Source organism: Pteropus medius, unplaced genomic scaffold (genome assembly GCF_902729225.1).
Source record: "Pteropus medius unplaced genomic scaffold, Ma_sr-lr_union100, whole genome shotgun sequence".
Classification (NCBI taxonomy): Eukaryota; Metazoa; Chordata; class Mammalia; order Chiroptera; family Pteropodidae; genus Pteropus; species Pteropus medius.
Genome location: NW_024354875.1, coordinates 34,326,040 through 34,346,564, shown reverse-complemented (window position 1 = coordinate 34,346,564; position 20,525 = coordinate 34,326,040). Strand labels below are relative to the sequence as shown.

Genomic DNA, 20,525 nt, shown 5'->3' with positions numbered 1-20,525 from the left:
AGTCATAGCAAGCTTGTGAACACTTTAGAGTTACCCAGTTCTAAATTGATAAAGCATTTTGAGGGGAAAGGATTTCCATAATTTCCATCTTCAGCATGCATAGAGAGGCTTAACTGAAACTATTTAAAACAGAACTATTTGGTTTCATATGGACATAAGATTCTAATTACCACTTATTTCCATGTGAATAGTAAGTTCCCTTTGTCCCCTTTTAGATAAAGCCTCCCACCCCATGCCTTTGCCTAGTTAATAAGTATGAGATGCTTTTCTTTGGCAGTAGTGTCCATAGTTGCTGCAAAGGGGTTGAATTTATTTCTTAACGTATATTTAAATTCATAATGATATTGGATTATAAAGAAGTGTTTTTAATATTTCACTTTCAGTTTTTTACAAAAATATTCTAAACTTTTAAGCTAAATTTTTTTCTCTCTATGACAGAATACTTAAATAATAATGGATTTTTAACCTTTGAACTGATGTTAAGACCCATAAAAGAATTTCTGTAGTCCTACATGCTAGTGTTTGGTCATAGCTTCGAAACAGTCTACAGCATCAGGTTCAGATGCTCTCTTCTCTCATAATTCCTGTGTGTGTGTGTGTGTGTGTGTGTGTGTGTGTGTGCGTGTGTGTGTGTGTGTGTGATATGTTTTTTACACAAAGATCCACCTTTACTCTCAAATAAAACATTTCAGAAGGAACCTTAATTATCTCATGTTATCTCTCCTATTTATCCAGTCATTCACACACACAACAGACACACACACACACACACACACACACACACACACAACAACAAGAACAGCAGCAACCACCACCACTACGAAATTTTTTATTGGGTACAGATGACCTGTATCCTTGTCTTATGACTTAATAATGTCATTTTAAGCATGTCATAACTTGTCTGGGTCTCAGTTGTAAAACAAAGGACTCAGCTTTCATAGATGACATTCAGGTCCCTGTCACAATTTGCTACCCATAAGTTCTCTTTGTTAACCCTCAGGAGGTTTTCAGACATAAGATTCTGTACCTCTGAGAACTTACTCATCTAAGAGGTAGAACAGGCTGAAAATTGCAGATAAAGTTTAGGGTTGGCTCTGCTTCTGATTAGGATTGTGTCTTTGAGCCAGTCACATAATTTTCTTTAGACTCAGGAAATTGAATGTCTCTTCTAGCTCCAAATTATACATCACTAAGGGATGTAAAACTAATAATAATAGAAATTCACTAAGGGTTGTAAAACTAAGAATAATAACAGAAATAGCTAACATATATTAATCCTCTATATGTCAGAATGTATACTGGGTACTTTACCAGATTATCTCCTTTAATCCTTATAGCAATCTTTTGTAATAATATGGGTATCTTTGGGGGTGATAGGTTTATGGTGAGTTATTCAGGGATTCTAGGGGTATGTTTTAATAGTGCATCCTTTATTTTTAAAAGTGAAATCAGAGGACAACCAGACCTTTTCACCAAGTGCTGTCTTGGTGTCATCATAAAGACCGAACATTGGACTGTGTTAGTATTTAGACTGAGTGGATCACTGTATTTTGAGTAATTAGATTACTCCAAAGGAAGAAGTTAAAACATCCTGGAACTTGTCCAACGGAAGCTGAAGCATGGTTCTGATGGGTCACTCTAGAACTACACTCTTATGTTCAGTTTTTAAAATAAATTCTTATCAAATGTTAAAAGAATAAAAATATTTCAATTTACAGAATAAGAAAACCCATGACTTAACTTTTTAATATAAAAAAAGAAACAAAATATTTTTCCCTATGGTTCTCTTATGGTCGCTTGTGTCAAGTGCTACCCTTTCTTCTTTAAGTACCACAGAAATGTACAAATCCAGATAGTCTTGTTTCTTTCACAAGAACAAGAACAAAAATAAAGGATTTATAATTATGTGATAATGTAAATTATATAAATGTGCAAATCTGTCAGTAATTTAATATGTGAATTTCAAATTGCAGTATACATAGAGTAAAATCTGGATAAATTTCTTTAAAATTTTTATAATTGAACTATGTTAAATGATTAACAATTTATCTGTGTATTAGTAAACTATATTGGTAACTAAGATGTATAATATAACAAAATATGTCACACATTATATTTAAGATAAGTTGGCACACTTCTACACTTTCAACAGTTGACTTAAATTCAGGCTGACATCTTCAAGTTTTCTTCAGTTCAGTCTTCAAAGTGCTTATTAGCATTTCATTGTCAAAGTTGAAGCTTAGTTAGCTCTTTGAAATTGACAAAAGACCTCTGAATTGACAGTCACCTCCTAAATAAACAAGATTTTTTTCTGAAGGCAGTTGAAGTGTTTTCAAATCAATACTTTAGAGACTATATATGTAAAACCTACTGTAGAGAGTTTATTATAATTTAGAAGCAAAAGAGAAAAGTGAAACAAACAACTAAAAAAAAACCCCTTTCAGTTTTTTAATACAGTTTGACAGTTTTTCATTTTCTGTAGTATCGCTCAGAAGCAGGGAAACCAATAACATGAATAAGGATTAGCACTTACAACAACAAAAGAAAAAAATTGAAGCAATTATTACTAATGATAGTACTTTTAAGAAATAAAATAATGTAGAAAATGAAAAAAATAACTTTAATATAAAATAAACTTTTGTGTTAGGTCTTAAATATGCATTCATAAATAGTTTTTGATTAAAGAGCCAAATCAGATTGAAGCAATAGAGGCACCTGCAGAAATTTTGATTCATTAGAATCGACATGGGGCTCAGACATATATTAATATATTCGTCTTCCTATATACGTATGTGTGCAGGGTGAGAGATCCTGTTGCACAGTAAATGTTACAACTAATGGATCACTGATTATCAAACTTTTTGAACTCAAGAGCTCTTAACACTTTAAAAATTGTTGAGCACCTCAAAGAGCTTTTATATGTATGGGTTATATCTATTGACATTTACCATATTAGAAATTAAAACAGATTTTTAAAAACTATTCACTAAAAAATAATAAACCCATTACATGTTAACATAATAGCATTATTATTAAGATAACCGTATTTCATGAACCAAATTTAGTTAGAAGAGCAGCATTTTTTACATTTCTGTAAATCTCTTTAATGTCTTAATATTAAGAAAACACCTGGATTCTCTTAAATGCTTCTGTATTCAATCTGTAGTGCTATGTTAATTTGGTTGAAGTATGTGAAAAAATTTGACCTCATAACAGATATGCATTCAGAAAAGAGGAGTATTTTAGTAGCCTTTTCAGATAATTGTGGATATTTCTCTTTGATATCACACCAAAATTGGATATGTGGTAGTTTCTTAAAGATTACTTGCAATGTGGAATCTGAAACCCTATCAATAAGCATTTCTTATTCTGTCGCACTAAAATCCACTAGTCTGTCTTGAATTCTGAATGGATCTTTCTTTCAGCTATGCATGGTTCTAACATCATGCATTGGTCATTCGGAAGATATTGGTTCACTGAGATATATAGGTCCTCTAAGCATTGGCATATTTCTTTATAGGATATCAAAAAATCATATTGTCATCATTGATCTCATCAGAAAAGTCATTTAAGTAGCGGGAAGCTATCAAGTTCAGGTGGCATATACAAACTTTCCAAAAATTTTTTAACTTGAAAGTTTGAATTTTATCATTGACTGTCAGTTTTTGTTAAGGTGGCAGGCTTACTTTTTTTATTTTTTTTTAATGCCAAGTCTGAATAACCAAATTTGTTAGTTATTCTTCCAAGCAAAAAATGATATTCTGTGGAAAAAGCAGCTAGCTCAGCATGCAACTCAAATGAATACTTTTCCATAAGAAAACCATCCCTAGAAGCAACCCAGATACCTTTTACTAATTTGGTATGAGGCTCTTACTCTTTCGGAGAGTTTTTCAAATGTGGAAGTGTAAAACTCTAAATGTAACATACATAATCTACAACAGAAAGAACAGAAGAGACAGATTTAGGGGGAAAAACTGTCTCAATATGTGACCCACAATAACTAACTTAGTAGGCTATTTTTCATTAAAATCAGTACCATTGGTATAAAATAACGCATTAAATTCTAGACTTAGTGTTTCAAAGACTAGGCTGTTTTAAAAATGGAAACAACAAAGAAACATTCAATTGATGACATGGTTTAATAATTTCCAACAGTGAAAAACTTAACAAAAAGCACACACTTAAAAAAGTCTACAGCTGGGGCTGCCAGTCAAGATGATAAAGGAAGTAAACGCCGTGCTTGCCTCCTCTCACAACCACATCAGAATTATAACTAAACCACAGAAAAGCTATCACCTCAAATCTAGGCGAACAGAAGTCCTACAACTGGGGACACACAGGAGAGACCACCTCGAGACTGAAAACTAACTAAATACATACATAAATAAAAAGACAATAAAAAGTCAAAAAAAATCCTACAGCTGATCCTGCAGTAAGATATTTTAAACAAGTTATTTTTTAGCATCAAACTTCTTATTTTAATGTCTTCCTTATTAAGACATGCATTTGAAAATAGTTTCATCTTATAATTTTATAGCAAGTTATGGGTTGGAATTCTTAGGAAGAAAAATAATCAAATAAAACTCAGCTTACTAATAGTAGATACTGACCAAATTCCCTTTTCTTATAACATTTTCTTGCATCTCATCATTGCAGAGAGTTTTTATTCATCCATAAATTTTCATGGCGCTTTGCACCATTCCTCTAATAATAGTTGTTTTGGTCATGCATATTAATTTAAACCACAGTGATTCAACAGTCTTTAGAACTGAAAACTGCAGTTCATGAAGCCCAAGCATCCTTTGTCTTTTTGGTGGCACCTGTTCTCTTAACAAACGTTTTCAATTCAGTCTCATTCTTTAGTCAGCTATGTTGCTAAGATACCTATGTTGTCACAGATTTTCTCTGTGAATTGAACTGAACATGTTTTCAGTTCATAGTTGCATGTATTTTGGCTATTAAATGAGGAAACAATATTTAAAATGCCCTTCTTCCTTGCACCTCTTAGCCAGCCATTATTTTTTTTAAAACCAAGCTATAAGATATTTTAAGAAATGGCCATTATCAGAAAATGGCCATTTTCTTTGTATTACATTTCTTCTGATAGTATTTTTAGGGCAAGAGGCTAGAATCATTCAGAAAGGCAATCATCTATGAGTGTAGAGAAATCAGTGAGGCTTACAAATAGGCTGTGGACTTGTGTGCTCATTCTTTCAAGATTTAGCACCTGCTTTGGATTAGGTGATAAGACCAATGCTAATGATGACAGTGGTATCAGCATCACTACCACCACTTGTTTTGAGGCCTTTGAGGGCTCTCTGCATGCTAGGTCCTGAAAATACATGCTCTACATACATTCCATACATTTTATGTATATTGTCTCCTCCTCCCACCCACCCTTTGAGGTAGGTACTACCATTATTTCTGTTTACAGATGAAGAAAGTAGAACTTTTCCTAAGACCTCATAACTAACCCCATAATAAGTGGAGCTGGTATTCTTTTACAGATGATCTTTACTCAAGAGCCCAGCTTTTAACCACTTAACTATAGGTAACACTGAACTTCAGTTAAAATTTTTAAAAATTGTTTTAACTAATTATGGAAAGGTGGTTGTGCAGATTGAGGAGGAAGGTTTATAAACAGCAGTTGCCTCTCCATTATTTCTAATAAAAGGACTGTATAATGTGGTCAGCAAACTACCCTATAGTTTGGGCATTAGAAGACTTTTGAAGTCACTTCTGTGTTAGAAGAAGAGAGAGAGAGAGCCGGGATGGAGAGAGATGTAGAAGTAAGAGTAAGTAGAAGCTTGGAAGGAAGGCATGGATATAGACTTTATGAATTCAATCTTTGTTAGAAAATGGAATTATTAGGATTAAAATAGGGTAGAAAAAAGTCTGTTACCCATGTAATACTTATCCCAAATATAATTAACTCATTAAATACGTAATTGTTTAATATCTGATCCTTGTGAAAATAGCATAGGGCCCTGTTCTCTGCTATTTGCCACTAATGCCTAGGACATAGTAGATACTAAATAAAGTATTTGTTGAATGAAAACTATTTAGGAGAGCCTAGTATTATACATACAGTTTTCAACTTACTAATTCCTTGTCCTTATGATAGTACAAAAGTGGTACCTATTCAGCCATTTTGTTTTTCACTTTTAGTCGAGTATTCAGTAAGAGACATTTAACACCTTATTATAAAATAGGCTTTGTGTTTGATTATTTTGCCCAACTGTAGGCTAACATAAGTGTTCCAAGCCTGTTTAAGGTAGGCTAGGCTAAGCTATGATGTTTGGTAGGTCGTGTGTATTAAATGTTTCAGCTTATGATATTTTCAATTTATGATGGGTCTATCGAGACATAACCCCACTGTAATCCAAAGAGCATATGTATATGCTTTGAACATTTCTGTATTTTCTTTTAATGACTTTGTGGGTATTTATACTTTCTTAGGACCCATTTTTTAGAACACCACATCCTTATTTTTTATACTATATTACTTTAAAAATAAAATGTATCTAATTATGCAATTACTGCATTCTCCATTCTGTTATAATGGAATCTCTGTTATAAATATGACTTAGTTAATTGTTTACCCAAGAGATTGGAATGGCTTTCCACCTTGTAAATTATGTATGTCTGTTTGGTGAATTTTAATGAAAAGCTTAATTACCTGTTTCTAAAGACAGCTTAATTAGTTGCTCAAGAGACTATCTCTCAATTCATTGGTTTGGAGGGCAGTTTTGTTGATTTGTTTTTATTTAAGGAAAAAGAAAAGCCAGTACAAAAACAAAAATTTTTTAACATGCAGCTCAGTATCTCTCCAGTTGACGAAAGATCTGCATATATCTAAGTGGAGGAGGAAAAGAGCAGGTGGATCCCTCTTGATACATTAAAATGTCATTGAAAGATAGATACTAAATTATCCTTTAATCTTTTCTTCCTCCTCACAGGAAGTTGATTGTAATCTGACTTTCTGTGTTTTGTTTTCTAATGTACTGATCATACATGGGCCTGGTCAAGATGCCTCAAATTGCCCTTAAGATGTTGAGTTCCATATGGGACACAGTATATATATAAAAGAATCTAATTACCTCTTGTATGAAGGAGAGTATTCAAGTTACGGATTCTTCATGTTCTCTCTTAATTTCCTTAGGATCCTTTGAATTAAGAAATTTCGTAAAATAAAATGAAATACTGTGGAGATTTTATAAAAAGTTTATTTTAGGAAATGCCCAGATGCAAGCTATTTTTTTTTTAACATCATTATCTTGATGTAAACCATGTCATGTAGCAGTGTCATTACAAAGAAAAGACAAGTTAATGTCTGGCAGCGAAGTGAAATATTAACACACCTATGAATTGTGCTTATGCTAACACTTCTTCTCAGGGTAATTGTTTATGAAGTTAACTCTTTTACCTTCAAGTCATTATTGCCATTTCCAAGTAAAAAAAATAGGTTTCGAAAGTATGTTTGAACTTCACAAATATACTTCATACCATGAATCAACATTTCTCCTAATTAAAGCTTAAAACAGTTATTAAAATAAATAATAATTGGAGTATTCTGATCAAACTACATGTATAGGTGATAAGCTCTTATGACTGAAGTTTAAGAAAGTTGATAACAGGTTCTTTTAAAAATGACCAAATCACATAGACTCCATCCTAGCCTAATCAGTGGACATCATGAGAGAAATGAAAAACTAAAAATATAATACCAAACTTTTATTCTGATACATTGGCTTGCTTCTGTTAAATTAGTGAATGCAGAATGTTCATTGGACTGCAGTAACTTGAAATAATCTCACATGGCAGTTTAAAATCTGAAAATACTCCTAATAATGTCAATCTGAATTTGAAGTCTCTAATTATTGATAAAGTATTAGAGCTTGTTTAATTTCATCACCTCTATTTTTCCACAACAATAATAGCACCATCTAAGCATGGACTTAAGATGAAGGAGCCCCTGCTGAATGGACATTGAGTATTCTGGTTCATTGGCAAGGTCATCCTGATTAGGATTCAATAGACGTCTTAACTCTATGCATTAAATATTCAGTTCATCTAACCCATTCCACTTGTTCAGATTCCACTCTTAACACTTCCTAATTGTTTTTCAATTCCAATGTAGGTGTGCTACCAAAAAAGAAAATGTTCATCACCCATTTTATAATTATGTCTCATATCTTAGTATAAACTAGACAACTGTCATTCTACTTTTACCTATCAGTTTCATGAACTTATTATTATAATGTCAGTCTCCCTTTGAGAAATAGATATGATCTCCTTGGGCTGACAGATTAAGTTTCTGAGCCTGCAAGAATGAGTACTAGACAAAGCCCATAGTAAATTAGCCAGAGCTGCCTCATGGAGACTCACTGAAGATAGCCAAGCTGGCCTTTCCAATGTAAGCACACCAAATCTTTACATTCCTGTGTGCTGAATGAGTAAGAACCTTCCTTTTTACTTCTGAATTTCTGTTAAAAATATAGAGGAAACCATGGAATTCACTAGGTCCAGCTGGGACTTAGAAAAGTTGAAATACTTGGCTGGTATCGGTCAGAACCAGGCTTGACAACCAGGCTGTATGCCATTTCAGTCCCTCCTTTCCAGGCCTGGGATTCTTCATACTGAATGCAGAAAGCTCCCTCAAAACTGTCACTTGGAGAATTTGATCATTTCTGTTGTTTCTTGAAAGAATAGGAATGCAGGGCTGTACCTTTTTGTTTGCATTGTGTTTTCAAATGTCTTACATTTTATAAGAGGTCATGTTAGAGTGTACAGTTTGGTAATGTCAATGTTAGTATAGTGTAATTTAAATTTATTATCCACTGAAATGAATGCATTGATGTGCCTTTTTATCTGCTTAGGTGAATATTAGATTAATGCTAGAGGAGCTATGTAATGAAGACTGAGTTAGGAATTATGATGAGGCTGATACCAGTAGCATAAAAATTTAGAGCCCTGGCAAGATGTAAGAGCTTTCAGTGCAACATAAAAAAATATTTATCCCAACATAACTTAAGGAATTTATAGAGTTTATATAGAAGTCTCTAATGTTTGACTTAAAATGCATTTGAAATTTTTTGATTAAATAATGACTCTGATGGACACTATGAATTCATATATAAGTAGTACTAAAATGGCTGGTGATCTGAGGGGTGCTAGAATATAGATGATCCAGAAATTTATTTAAATGATAGCCTTTCAAAATTTTGTGTTAACAAAAGATAATGTGAGAGACAGGAATAGTCTAGAGGAAGGACACAGGCTTTGAAGTGATATAGACCCAGGTTCAAATCCTGTTCTCACCACATACTAGTTAGATGACCTTGGGCAAGTTATTTAATCTCTCTGAGCTCTGTTTCTACATCTGTAAAATATCTACCTTCAACGTACATATAAAGCATTTACTTGCATGTGCCATGTAGTTGTCTGTTAATAAATGTAAGCTGATTTATATATTGTTAAGTACCTTGGAATATATCCAACTCTTGGCCATAATGGAGAGAAATTAAGTTACAAATTACAATTAGGGAAACAAAGATATGAATAATCTTTGTATCTAGAGTGAGCTGAATTTGCTTAGATCTTCAGATCCTGGTATTGGAAAAACTGTGTTGTTGACATTTTATTGAAATCATAGGATTTGCTAAACCTGAAACAGTGTTCAGATCACCCAATAGTTATTCCAGTTACTCTTCATCTCCCTGAGCCTCAGGGCCTTGCCAGCTAGAACATCCTTTATGGTGCTTTTGGGATGGAATATTGACTTAGCTTAGTTAACTGGAGCGTTGTGCTCATGAGTCTATGGTATCATCATGGTGTTACAAAGGAAGTGGCTGTTTGCATGAGGTCTTTCGCTTTCCTAGAGAACATTCTTACTGAGTCCTGACATTCAGTAATTGGAGATTTTTTTGGGGGGGCTTAAGTCTTGGTGCCATTTTAAAAACCAGTGGAAAAGGAAGTATAATCAGTCATTTGTACCTTAGTGTAAGTTGATAAGACCCTTCCCTGTAAGTAGGGTTTGAGGTGGAAAGGTGGAGAGAACAGGGGTTAGTTACTCAGTTACCAGGGGTTCAGATTGCCAAAACTGAGTAAGGCAAGGTAAAAATTGCAGCATGATGATGCTTGTGATATGTCTTTAAACCACCTGGCTACAATTTAACCTGAAACTCACATTGCTTAGGACAGTGGTTTCGAGCCTTTAATGTGTATCACTGTCACATATTATACTAACCATGAAAAATATAGGTTCTTGGAAATCTAGATTCTTTAATACAAGGAAGGAGGGAAACTTCTATTTATTGATTACTCTGTGCCAGAAATTCTGCAGAAATGCTTCCCATATATTATTTAATTCTTAATAATCGTATTATGTAAATACTTTTAATCCATTTTACACATGAGACAAAGATTGAAATAAGTACGTAATTTGCAAAGGACATGCCACAGCCAGTAGATTTCAGAGTTAAGGTCAGCACTTTTGTCTAGATCCAAAGCCCATGATCCTGCTTTACTACGCTTGGTAAAAATGAGATGCTACCTCAGCACAAATTCAGTATTATTTATTCACTGAACAACAGAGTAGTGAAATCAGCAGTGGAAATTTCTTTATTTCAAAAATAGCAAATGTGTTCATTTCCAAGGTCACCTATTTTCTCCTTCTATTCCTTATTCCTCATACAACTCCCCACCCTCCACACACCATTTTTATAGGCTGCTTCTCTCTGTTACAGATGGTGTGGACAGAGGTAGAAACAGAGAGAGTTGTGGAATCTGCCCATTCCTCATCTTTTTTTGCAGGCCAGACACCCTCATTCAAGTGAATGTACAGAGTGATGTCAGTTTTGAGGATGGCCAGAGTCGGGTGTAAGACAGGCCAGAGATTCCTGGTCGACATAAAAAGCTAAATCCTGCTGGTTTCCAGGAAGAGTGACTCTGTGGGATATGTGTCCTGTCAGTTTAGACCCCGACCCAGTTAAGCCATTTTTTTCTACTTTATAGAACCGGAATATGAGGGGGCTATATCTCTAACACCTTGGATCCGTCTCCTACTTTCATCAACAGCTGCCAGACTCTGAAGACAAAAAAACAGGAATTGAGATCACAGACTCCTCTTCCTGACTATGACCTTGAGCAAGTCACTCTGTGAGCACTTCCTCATCTGTAAAATGTCTATTATACAACATACTCTCAGGGTGGTTGTGACTAATAGGACAATGATATGAAGCATCAAACATTGTTCCTGGCCACTTAACAAATGCAGACAATCTCCTTTCCATTCAATTTCCACCTCTCTCCCAACTGTGCTTCTTCAACTAACACATATCATATATGCCTTTTAAAAAATAGGATTAGAACTAGAATTTGGGAAATTTGGTAATGACCATAATATAAAGGGATGGGCAGAAGTTTCCAGTCATGTTTTAATGGTATAAACCAAAAACTGATTAATCTACAACTCCTCGAGGGCAGGAACATGTGTCTTATACTAAACAGTATATATACCCTTAAGCCAATGTTTCATACAGTACCCTGTAATACCGTCACTTATTGAGTGCTTACTGTATGCAGACAGTCGTTTTCTCTTTTGTCTGCCATCCCCTTTAATACCTACCCCAGGTAGGTAATATCTTTAGTATGTAGATGAGGTAACCGAGGTAACCAAGGCACCAAGCAAATCTCCCAAGGTCAGGATTCAAACTTCAGTGTCTCTGATTTCAAATTCCATCTTTCTTATTATAACACACGGCCTCCCTCCAATAACAATAGCTGCGTTTATTTGATTTTATTTTTTTAACCAAATGTTTATTGGACTTTTATTTGTGCAAGTTATGTGCTAGATTCAGGGTTTATGCTAAGATGTCTAAGACCCAATTCTATATAAACAGCTACACAGGTAACTGTGATATGAGGTAGAATGTGATATGTCTCATAATTAATGAACAAGTGAAGGGCTCTGAGGTTCACACATGGGTAGGATCACATCTAATTAGTGCACATCATCAAAGTCTTCATGAAGGAAGGGGTGGGTATTTGGAGCATAGGGGGCTGCATTGCCTATTGCATGTTCTGCATGCTAAACTTGAGACCTGGAAATTTTAGTTACTATTACTTTTCTTACCATCCATTGTTATTCATTGCTTACTGTCTTACCTTCTGTTACTACTCTTCAAAATCAAAGAGAGAAAATGACTCGAGAAACCACCTTGAAGAGATCAGAGAGAAGAATACAACTCCCCTCAGACTCCAATTTCCTCTCCTTTGGGTGTATATAGCATAGTTACTCACTGCCTATACTAGATGTGTAGTCTTGGGAAGTCAACTTGTTTAGGCCTCAGCTCTTTCAACTATAAAATGAAGATAAAACATATGCCTCATTGTCATTTTTCTGTGGATTTTATGGGATTGTACAGTCAGGTGTTTAGCTGGGTGCCTGGAACATAGGTACTTAATAATCAATAAATGATAGCCATGATTAACGTTGTAACTGTCTAAGTAGGTATGGCAAGATATATATAAGGATGAGTGGCATACATTTGTCTAGAACATCAGAATATTGACATTGGTTCTGAATCTCAGAGTTAGCAGTTCTTATGACTTGAGAGCTCTTCAGCAAAATTAAAGCAGAAATGCAGTTGTAGTTACTGAAGGCATAATAGTAACCAAACCCTCAGCCATCTGAAGGTAGATCAGAACTTTTTCACCTGAGCTGTTTTCTGTCTCCTTACTGCCTGCCCTAGGTAGCTGCCCAAGTTGCAATTAATCTAATATTTCTTGATTAGGCAGAAAAATTATTCAAGGACATTATGACTCTGCAGATTCTACAGTAGAACTTGTCTCTCAATGACAAAGTGTTCACTTTACCCAACGATGAATTTTCTGGATAACTTTACCGTTAATATTTTTATATTTTGGTTGAATTTTAGTACAGATGAAGTACTGGAGGTGATCTGTACTAAAGGCCCTTGATCAGAAATGCTCAGAAAGAAAAAAGCTACCTGGATTATATAGGCGATTATTTTCTTTAACTTAGTAACTTAAGCATTGTGTTAAATATTATGGAGAAAAAATTACCGTTAAATTTGCCTTTGGAGTCTGTTTTTATCTGGTGCCTGCTGAAAATTGGATCACTTCACTTTAGGTTATACATGACTAAAAAGTCGGTTGGGCTTTATTTTTAGTCATCACATGACCATCTAGGCCTAAGCTGAAGAGTAATTTAGGTTAGGCAAGGAAAGTTCTTTTCATTTTATTTCCTCTTGGAACAGGAGCATTTTTTTGGTCTCATATTAATCACATAAGTGTATAAATTTATGAAAATGAAATATCTGTAAATATTAACTTCTGCCTTTTACTTAGAAACATTTTTTAAAGAATAAACCATTTTAGAAAAAGGGACTGTGGACTCAAGTAAATAAAATATTTGGAGATGTTGAACCAGTCATTCAATATTTCTAATATCTAGCATGTTTAAGTACCATGCCGTAATTCATGCCATAATTAAACTGAAATCTACATTGGGCACATATACCCTACAGATTATGAAATCTGAGATAAATTACACTAAGCAAATGGACTGAATTTGTTTAAATAGAGTTTCAGATTGTTTAAATACAATATATTAGAATCATAATGGATTATACTTAATTATTATAGTATGAGTAAACAGATGGGAGACTTTTAAGGAACCAATATGAGAAAACAAGCTTCTTATATAGCACCTTAGTAAAAACTATAGGTGTTGCTCTTAAATAAAGGTGGTTGGAATCTTACCCAGCCACTTCCCTTTCTTTTTTAAAAAATTATTTCCAAAAAACTTTTTAGTCATCTTTTTAAAAATTTCTTTTTAAGTATGGTTGATATACATTAGTTTCAGTTGTACAACAGTGATTCAACATTTATATATCTTATGAAGTGAGCACCGCAATAAGCCTAGTAACCGTCTGTCACCATACATAGTTATTACCATAGTATCGCCTATATTCCCTATGTTGTGCATTATATCCCCATGACATTTCATAACTGGAAGTTTGTACTTAATCCCTTTTCTGCCCACTTCCCCACCCCCTCCCTTCTGGCAACCATCGGTTTCTTCTCCGTGAGTTTATCTCTGTTTCAGTTTGTTCGTTCATTTGTTTTGCTTTTTAGATTCCACATATAAGTTAAATCACGTGGAATGTGTCTTTCGCTGTCTTATTTCACTTAACATAATACTCTCTAGGTCCATCCATGTTGTTGCAAATGGCACAATTTCATTTTTATGGCTGAGTAATATTCCATTATATGTATATAACACATCTTTATCCATCATCTATCAGTGGACACCTAGGTTGCTTCCATGTCTTGGTTATTGTAAACAGTGCTGCAGTGAACATAGGGTTGCATATATCTTTTGGAATTATTGTTTTCATTCTCTTCAGATAAATATCCAGAAATAGAATTGTGGGATTATATGTAGTTCTATTTTTTAATTTTTTTGAGGAATCTCCACAATATTTTCCATAGTGGCTGCACTAGTTTTTCATCCCACCAAAAGTGAACAAGGTTCCCTCTTCTCCACATCTTCACCAAAACTTGTTGTCTTTTGATGATAGCCACTCTGACAGGTATGAGGTAACATCTCATTGTGGTTTTCATTTGCATTTCCCTGGTGATTAGTGATGTTGAGCATCTTTTCATGTGTCTGTTGATCATGTGTTTTGTCATCTTTGGAGAAATGTCTTTTCAGGTCTTTTGCCCATTGTTAAATTGGATTTTTTTTTTTTTTTAATGCTGAGTTGTATGGTTTTAATATGTTTTGGATATTAACCCCTGATCAGACAACATTTGCAAATATCTCCCATTCAGTAGGTTTTTTCGTCTCGTTGATGGTTTCATATGCTTTTAGTCTGATGTCTCATTTATTTTTGCTTTTGTTGCCTTGGCCCAAGGAGACATAGCCCAAAAAAATATGCTAAGATCGATGCCAAAAAAGTTACTGCCTTTGTTTTTTTTTTTCCCCTAGGGGTTTTATGGTTTTCGGTCTTACATTTAAGTCTTTAATCCATTTTGAGTTTATTTTTGTGTATGATATAAGGAAAGGGTCTAGTTTAATTTTTTTTTGCATGTATCTGTCCAGTTTCCTCAACATTTATTGAAGAGACTATCTTTTCCCATTGAATATTCTTGCCTCCTTTGTAGTACATTAATTGACCATATAATCATGGGTTTATTTCTAGACCCTCTGTTCTGTTCCACTGATCTATGTGTGTTTTTGTGCTACTATACTGTTTTGCTTACTATAGCTCTGTGGTATAGTTTGAAATTAGGGAGCATGGTACCTCCAATTTTGAAGATTTCTCAAAATTGCTGTGGCTATTCAAAGTCTTTTGTGGTTCCATATAAATTTTAGGAATATTTGTTCTAGTTCTCTGAAAAATATTGTTATTTTAGTAGGGATTGCAGTAAATCTGTAGATTGTTCTGAATAGTATGGACATTTTAACAATATTCTTCCAATGCATGAGCACCCCAGAACCTCTCTTTCTACATCAGCAAACAAACCTCCAAGGGTCCTGTAAGCATAGTTACACTATATCTGAGACCTATGTACATAAGGAATTATTCCCAGCTGGTTCTCACTATGACCTGGCCTCAAGCTTGTTGAATAATGAATGTGGTAAGAATTAAAATAATGGTTGGATCTATTTAAGTATAGACTACATCTCATAGTCGGGAGAAAAAACTGACCACTTCAGGGTGTTAGCAATGTTATATGCATGTTCCTTATTCTATAGGATAATAGTATGATACCTAAATTCCTTTTTTTTAATCAAAATATTTACTAACTTCTGCTTATCTTTAATAAAATTCGGTTTTAGTTAACCTCAGTCCATGCACAAAGGAGAATATATGTCAGCCTTTCATAATTTACCTGGCAGTGGCGCATTCTTTTTAAAACCTGGTGCTGCATGTTAATTTTCCTTTGCTTTTAATAGATAACAATATATTCCATTTTGTAACGATGCATGACTCATTCATTGCTCATTGTCTTTCCACTTTTTCTTCTTGAGCCAGCAAGAAAATCTTACATGAGAGGAGGGAGAAACAGAGTGAGTTGAGGAGTACAGTACTTAAATACTGTTGCTTGATTTTCATTGGTTATCTCCTTTCTTACAGCGACCAGTCTAATCCAGCCTTCCTTGTCAAATCCCTCCCCACCCCCACCCTCTGCTAGGGGCTGCACAGGGTGTCTTGCTAGAAACTGATTGCAGGCAGTATGTAGGCATCTTTCATTCAGAATGGATGTTAATATATTGAATAGAGAAGAAAGCTTTTAGAAATGTATCGTTTGTCAAAACTGGATGGCTTTTAAAAAGGGATAGAGAGATGCTGAATGTTTTGTATGTTAGCATCGACTATTTCTGTTCAGACTCTTAAGTTTTCAGAAGCTTAAATATAGAGCCCTTTTAAAAAGGAAGAAAGAAGAATTTTTCTGGTTAATCGACCTCTTTTTAAGAAGTGCTTCATCATCCTCCTCCACCTTTCTGTGATGTTTCTCTGCAGCTCTCTGTAGGTTAGGGTTCTGTGCTGGCTGGCAGAATGCTCATTTGTTAGCTGAATAGAGTTCATCGACTGACACAGATCAATATAGGTTTTATTTCTTTCTTGTGAATTCCAAAATGCCATCCAAAGAGTCTTGGTCGGGTAGGAAAACTAATAGAGCTGCAGTTCACAAATCAAAACAAGAGGGCCGTCAGCAAGATTTATTGATAGCAGCCTTGGGAATGAAACTGGGTTCTCAAAAGTCGTCTGTGACAATCTGGCAACCTCTGAAACTCTTTGCTTATTCGCAGTTGACATCACTTGTTAGAAGAGCAACTCTGAAAGAAAACGAGCAAATTCCAAAATATGAAAAGGTTCACAATTTCAAGGTAAGAATATTTGTTTTTAACCTTTTCTTGTAAGAAATGTACATTACTTGAAATATACAGTATTAAAGAAATATCTGTTGATGTCTTTTTAAAACTAGGATGACTGAACTAAAATGCTCTTGCTATTTAAGGAATAGCTGAATAAAGCTAATAGGATCCAACCCCATTTTCTCTAATGCTGATATAGTATTTTGTTTAATCAGTATATCTCAATGGTAAACGTCTTGACTGATATTTAAAAGGTCTCATTTAAAAATGATTTTGGCATTAATTTTATTTGTGATGCAAATATGTCTGGCTACCTTTTTGGATATTTTGTGATGCAAATATATCTAACTATCTTTGTGGGATATCTCTGTTTCTTTCTGGTAAAAAGCTGTAGATATTTAAGAGTCATGTGCTCTTGCATCTGGAATGAGCAGATGGTCTGCATTCCCCATAGTTTCTGTCTTTTCTCTCTGTTAATGAATTGACCATGATGAAAGGAGACTGACTTCCATAGGAATGTTGATGCCGCTGATACTAGCAGCTTCTCTTCCATTTTTGAGTATGTGTGTGTGGTTTATAATTGTGTGTTAATGTGTTGTACCAACTATACTTATCATCTTTTATCAAGATGTATTGATTTCAAGCTGTGTGTAGATCTTGCCTGTATTTATAGTATGATATAAGGCACTGAAGTTCAGTCCTTTGCAACCTAATTTCAGAGAACATACAATGTGAGACATTGAATAAGGAGACCCAGTTACACTTAATGAGTGGATGTATGCACTGGCATTTCTATAGTAACTTCCCAGTAGTTAAACAACTTTATGATGAAGTTCTCGAGACATGAATATTTTTAGTTTAGATAAAATGTCATTAGTTTTGATGTTAAGGGGTATCTTGTTTCAAAAGATAATAAAAGCTGGAAACCCTGATCTTCCATTTGTTTATTAATTTATTCAGCAAATAGAATACATCAGGCTCCATAGCAGGAAATCCCATCCCAAATTTGCAATTCATCTGATTTTTAACACCAGCATCTATTTTATTCATATGCTAAATACAAAGCCCCCAATATGCTCTGCTTTTACCATAGTGAGGAATAGATTTTTATAATCTTCAGATCATTTGGAGATAAAGGATAAACTCCAAAATGTATGGGTTGTGTAAAGATTGCTAATATTTCAAGGTAAACTAAATAGCATTTTATTCTCCCCCTTTAATCATATCATTAAGGCCTTACTTTTCAGCCAGTATCTGATTTAAAATGAGACTGAGACCATTTAGCATGTGCATCTAGTTTCAACCACATCTTCCATTTATGAACATATACAGGTTAGGCCTCAGTTTCTTCTTGCATGATATACAACTTGGTCTTACAGGATTTTTATCAGGAGAAATGATCCCAAATAAATCCTTCTGCAAATACAAAGTTTATGTGCATATTAGCTCACAGAAAGAGCAGTTTAGGTTCCTAAGCATGCTGTTTATAAATGACTGAGATTTTAAAATATATCTCCAAAGATGTACCCTCTGTGTGTTTAGCAGGAACAAATTGACCTATTAAGAATGCCATTTTAGTGCTAAGTCAAGTTCATTGTACATGCTTTCTATCAATATTGATTAAAAGCAAATAGGGCTATTTGAAGATTTATATAAACAAGCATATTCTCATTTTTGGTTTTATCTTCCAGCAAGTTCTCAATTTTAATTAACACATGGCTTTAATGAGCAAATTTTGTATAGCCAGAAAGTGCTGACTATGGGACTAATTGTGACTCTAAGCTTGGTACCCAAACTGTTTTAAAGATATTCGTCTTTAAAAAAAAAAAAAAGCACATTAAAAAGTAGAAGTATGCTTCCTTCCGTGGATTTAAAAAATTAAAACCAGATTGAGCATACTGTTAAAAAAAAAATGCTCAAGAGAGAGCTCATGTTAGTGAGTTACATTACTGTTTTTAGAGTTGCTAATAAGGTCAGAAGTCTCAGAATTTGACTCTTTCCATTGAAATTACTTTTTGTGATTTAAAAAATGTTTCTGTAGGGGGGCTTTATAAAAAAGAGAAAAGAAATTGAGGGGGAGTTATACTTGACTTCTGAGAACTTCTCCCAAAAGAATTCAGACTCCGTGGGCAGGAGCAGTTCTGTCCCACACAAATGTTCACTTAGAAGGTCACTGCTTGTGATACGTAAGTATATACAGTTCTGAGATTTATTGGGGGGGAAAACCCCAAGCATTCATCATTCACGTGGCCTTGCCATTGACAGTTTTCTATGTTGGTAAAAGTTAATTCTGCCTACCACGAGCCCACTCACCAAAGCCTCATTTCAATGAGGTTTTCTTTTTTGCTTCTTGAACTGCCTTGTTATGTAACGTTGCTCTGTGGTGTTGAACAGCTGCCAAATCTTATTTCAGAGGGTGAAGCCAAGAGCGTATTATACCTTCAGTGAAAGCATTCACCAAGGTGAAATCCAAAAAAAATCAGCTGGGCCTAACTCCAGACAGGTGTTTGTGTTTTAAAGGTTTTTGGGTTTTTTGTTAGAAAGTGGGGAAAAAAACAAAACAGGAAGACTTCCCATTTTTCTGTGTTATGTAACATGGTCTTTTCTATTATTACTTATAACAATTTGATAAATAATCAATCATAAAAAAAGATCGTTGTCTCTTGGAAGGTCATCATTTAAAAAATGTACCACATTTTTTTAAACACAATTACCCTATGAGTTGTCAACATAACTTAGAGCGAAAAATAATTTTAACTGTCTCCTAAATATCCTGCCTTCTTTCTAACATGAGAGAGAGCAAGCTAATTTCTTGAGCAGACTTTAAAGAAAAAATCCTCTTGACATTAAAATAAGACGCAGGCACCCCACCAGTAGTGACTGCATCACATTTCTGAGGCTCTCTGGATAGAATGATAAGCAAGCTCCTGAAGGCAAGGGCTGGGCCTTAGTTATTATTTGTATGACCTTCGAGAGATTGCTTTTTCTCTCCGAACCTTGGGTTCTGCATCAGAAAAATTGAGTTCCTGGTATGTGTAGGTACATGGTAGCCACTATTTTTGTTATTACAAATTACCCCTAAATGGATATATTTTTTTTCTGAGTTCATTCCAAGACTATTTTTTTTGCCCAGCTGTAGAGGTCATGATGCAGTTGAAAAAACCTGGCATGATTGTGGGGCTAAAGAAAGCTCTTGTTTCTTTCTTAGCTCCTAGGCAGAGTTAGATGTTATATAAGAGCAGTTGCATTTTTATGCACCACAGAATACAGTGAAATCCTCTGTATTTCTTTCACTCCCTCCAAATTATTCAGTGTTTCATTTGGTATATTTAATTCAGATAGGTCTGTAAAATAAAGTCAAGATTACATATAGTAACAACAGAAACCTGGCAATTTAGGCAAATTAAATAGAAAACATTAAGAATTATAGTGAGTAGATACTTTAAAATATGAGTTTAGTTCTTTTTCAAGATAGTCTTGAAGTGGTGACTGGTTGATTTCAGAGTTTCAGATACTTGCATTCTGTATATAAATTAAAGATATATATATTAATAGATTTAAGTTGCCAAGATAATATGTAAGCAATGAATCCCAAAATGTGAATTGATAC

At 34.4% G+C, this 20,525-nt stretch overlaps 1 protein-coding gene across 2 annotated transcripts in view; it reads left to right on the top strand.

The window, feature by feature from the left end:
* CHN1 (chimerin 1) overlaps positions 1–20,525 on the top strand; it is a 146,818-nt gene that overhangs the window by 87,581 nt on the left and 38,712 nt on the right. For both annotated transcript variants that reach the window (XM_039855245.1, XM_039855246.1), the window contains one exon: positions 16,850–16,927. In XM_039855245.1, the coding sequence (XP_039711179.1) occupies positions 16,850–16,927 (78 nt within the window). The remainder of the gene's footprint in view (positions 1–16,849; positions 16,928–20,525) is intronic.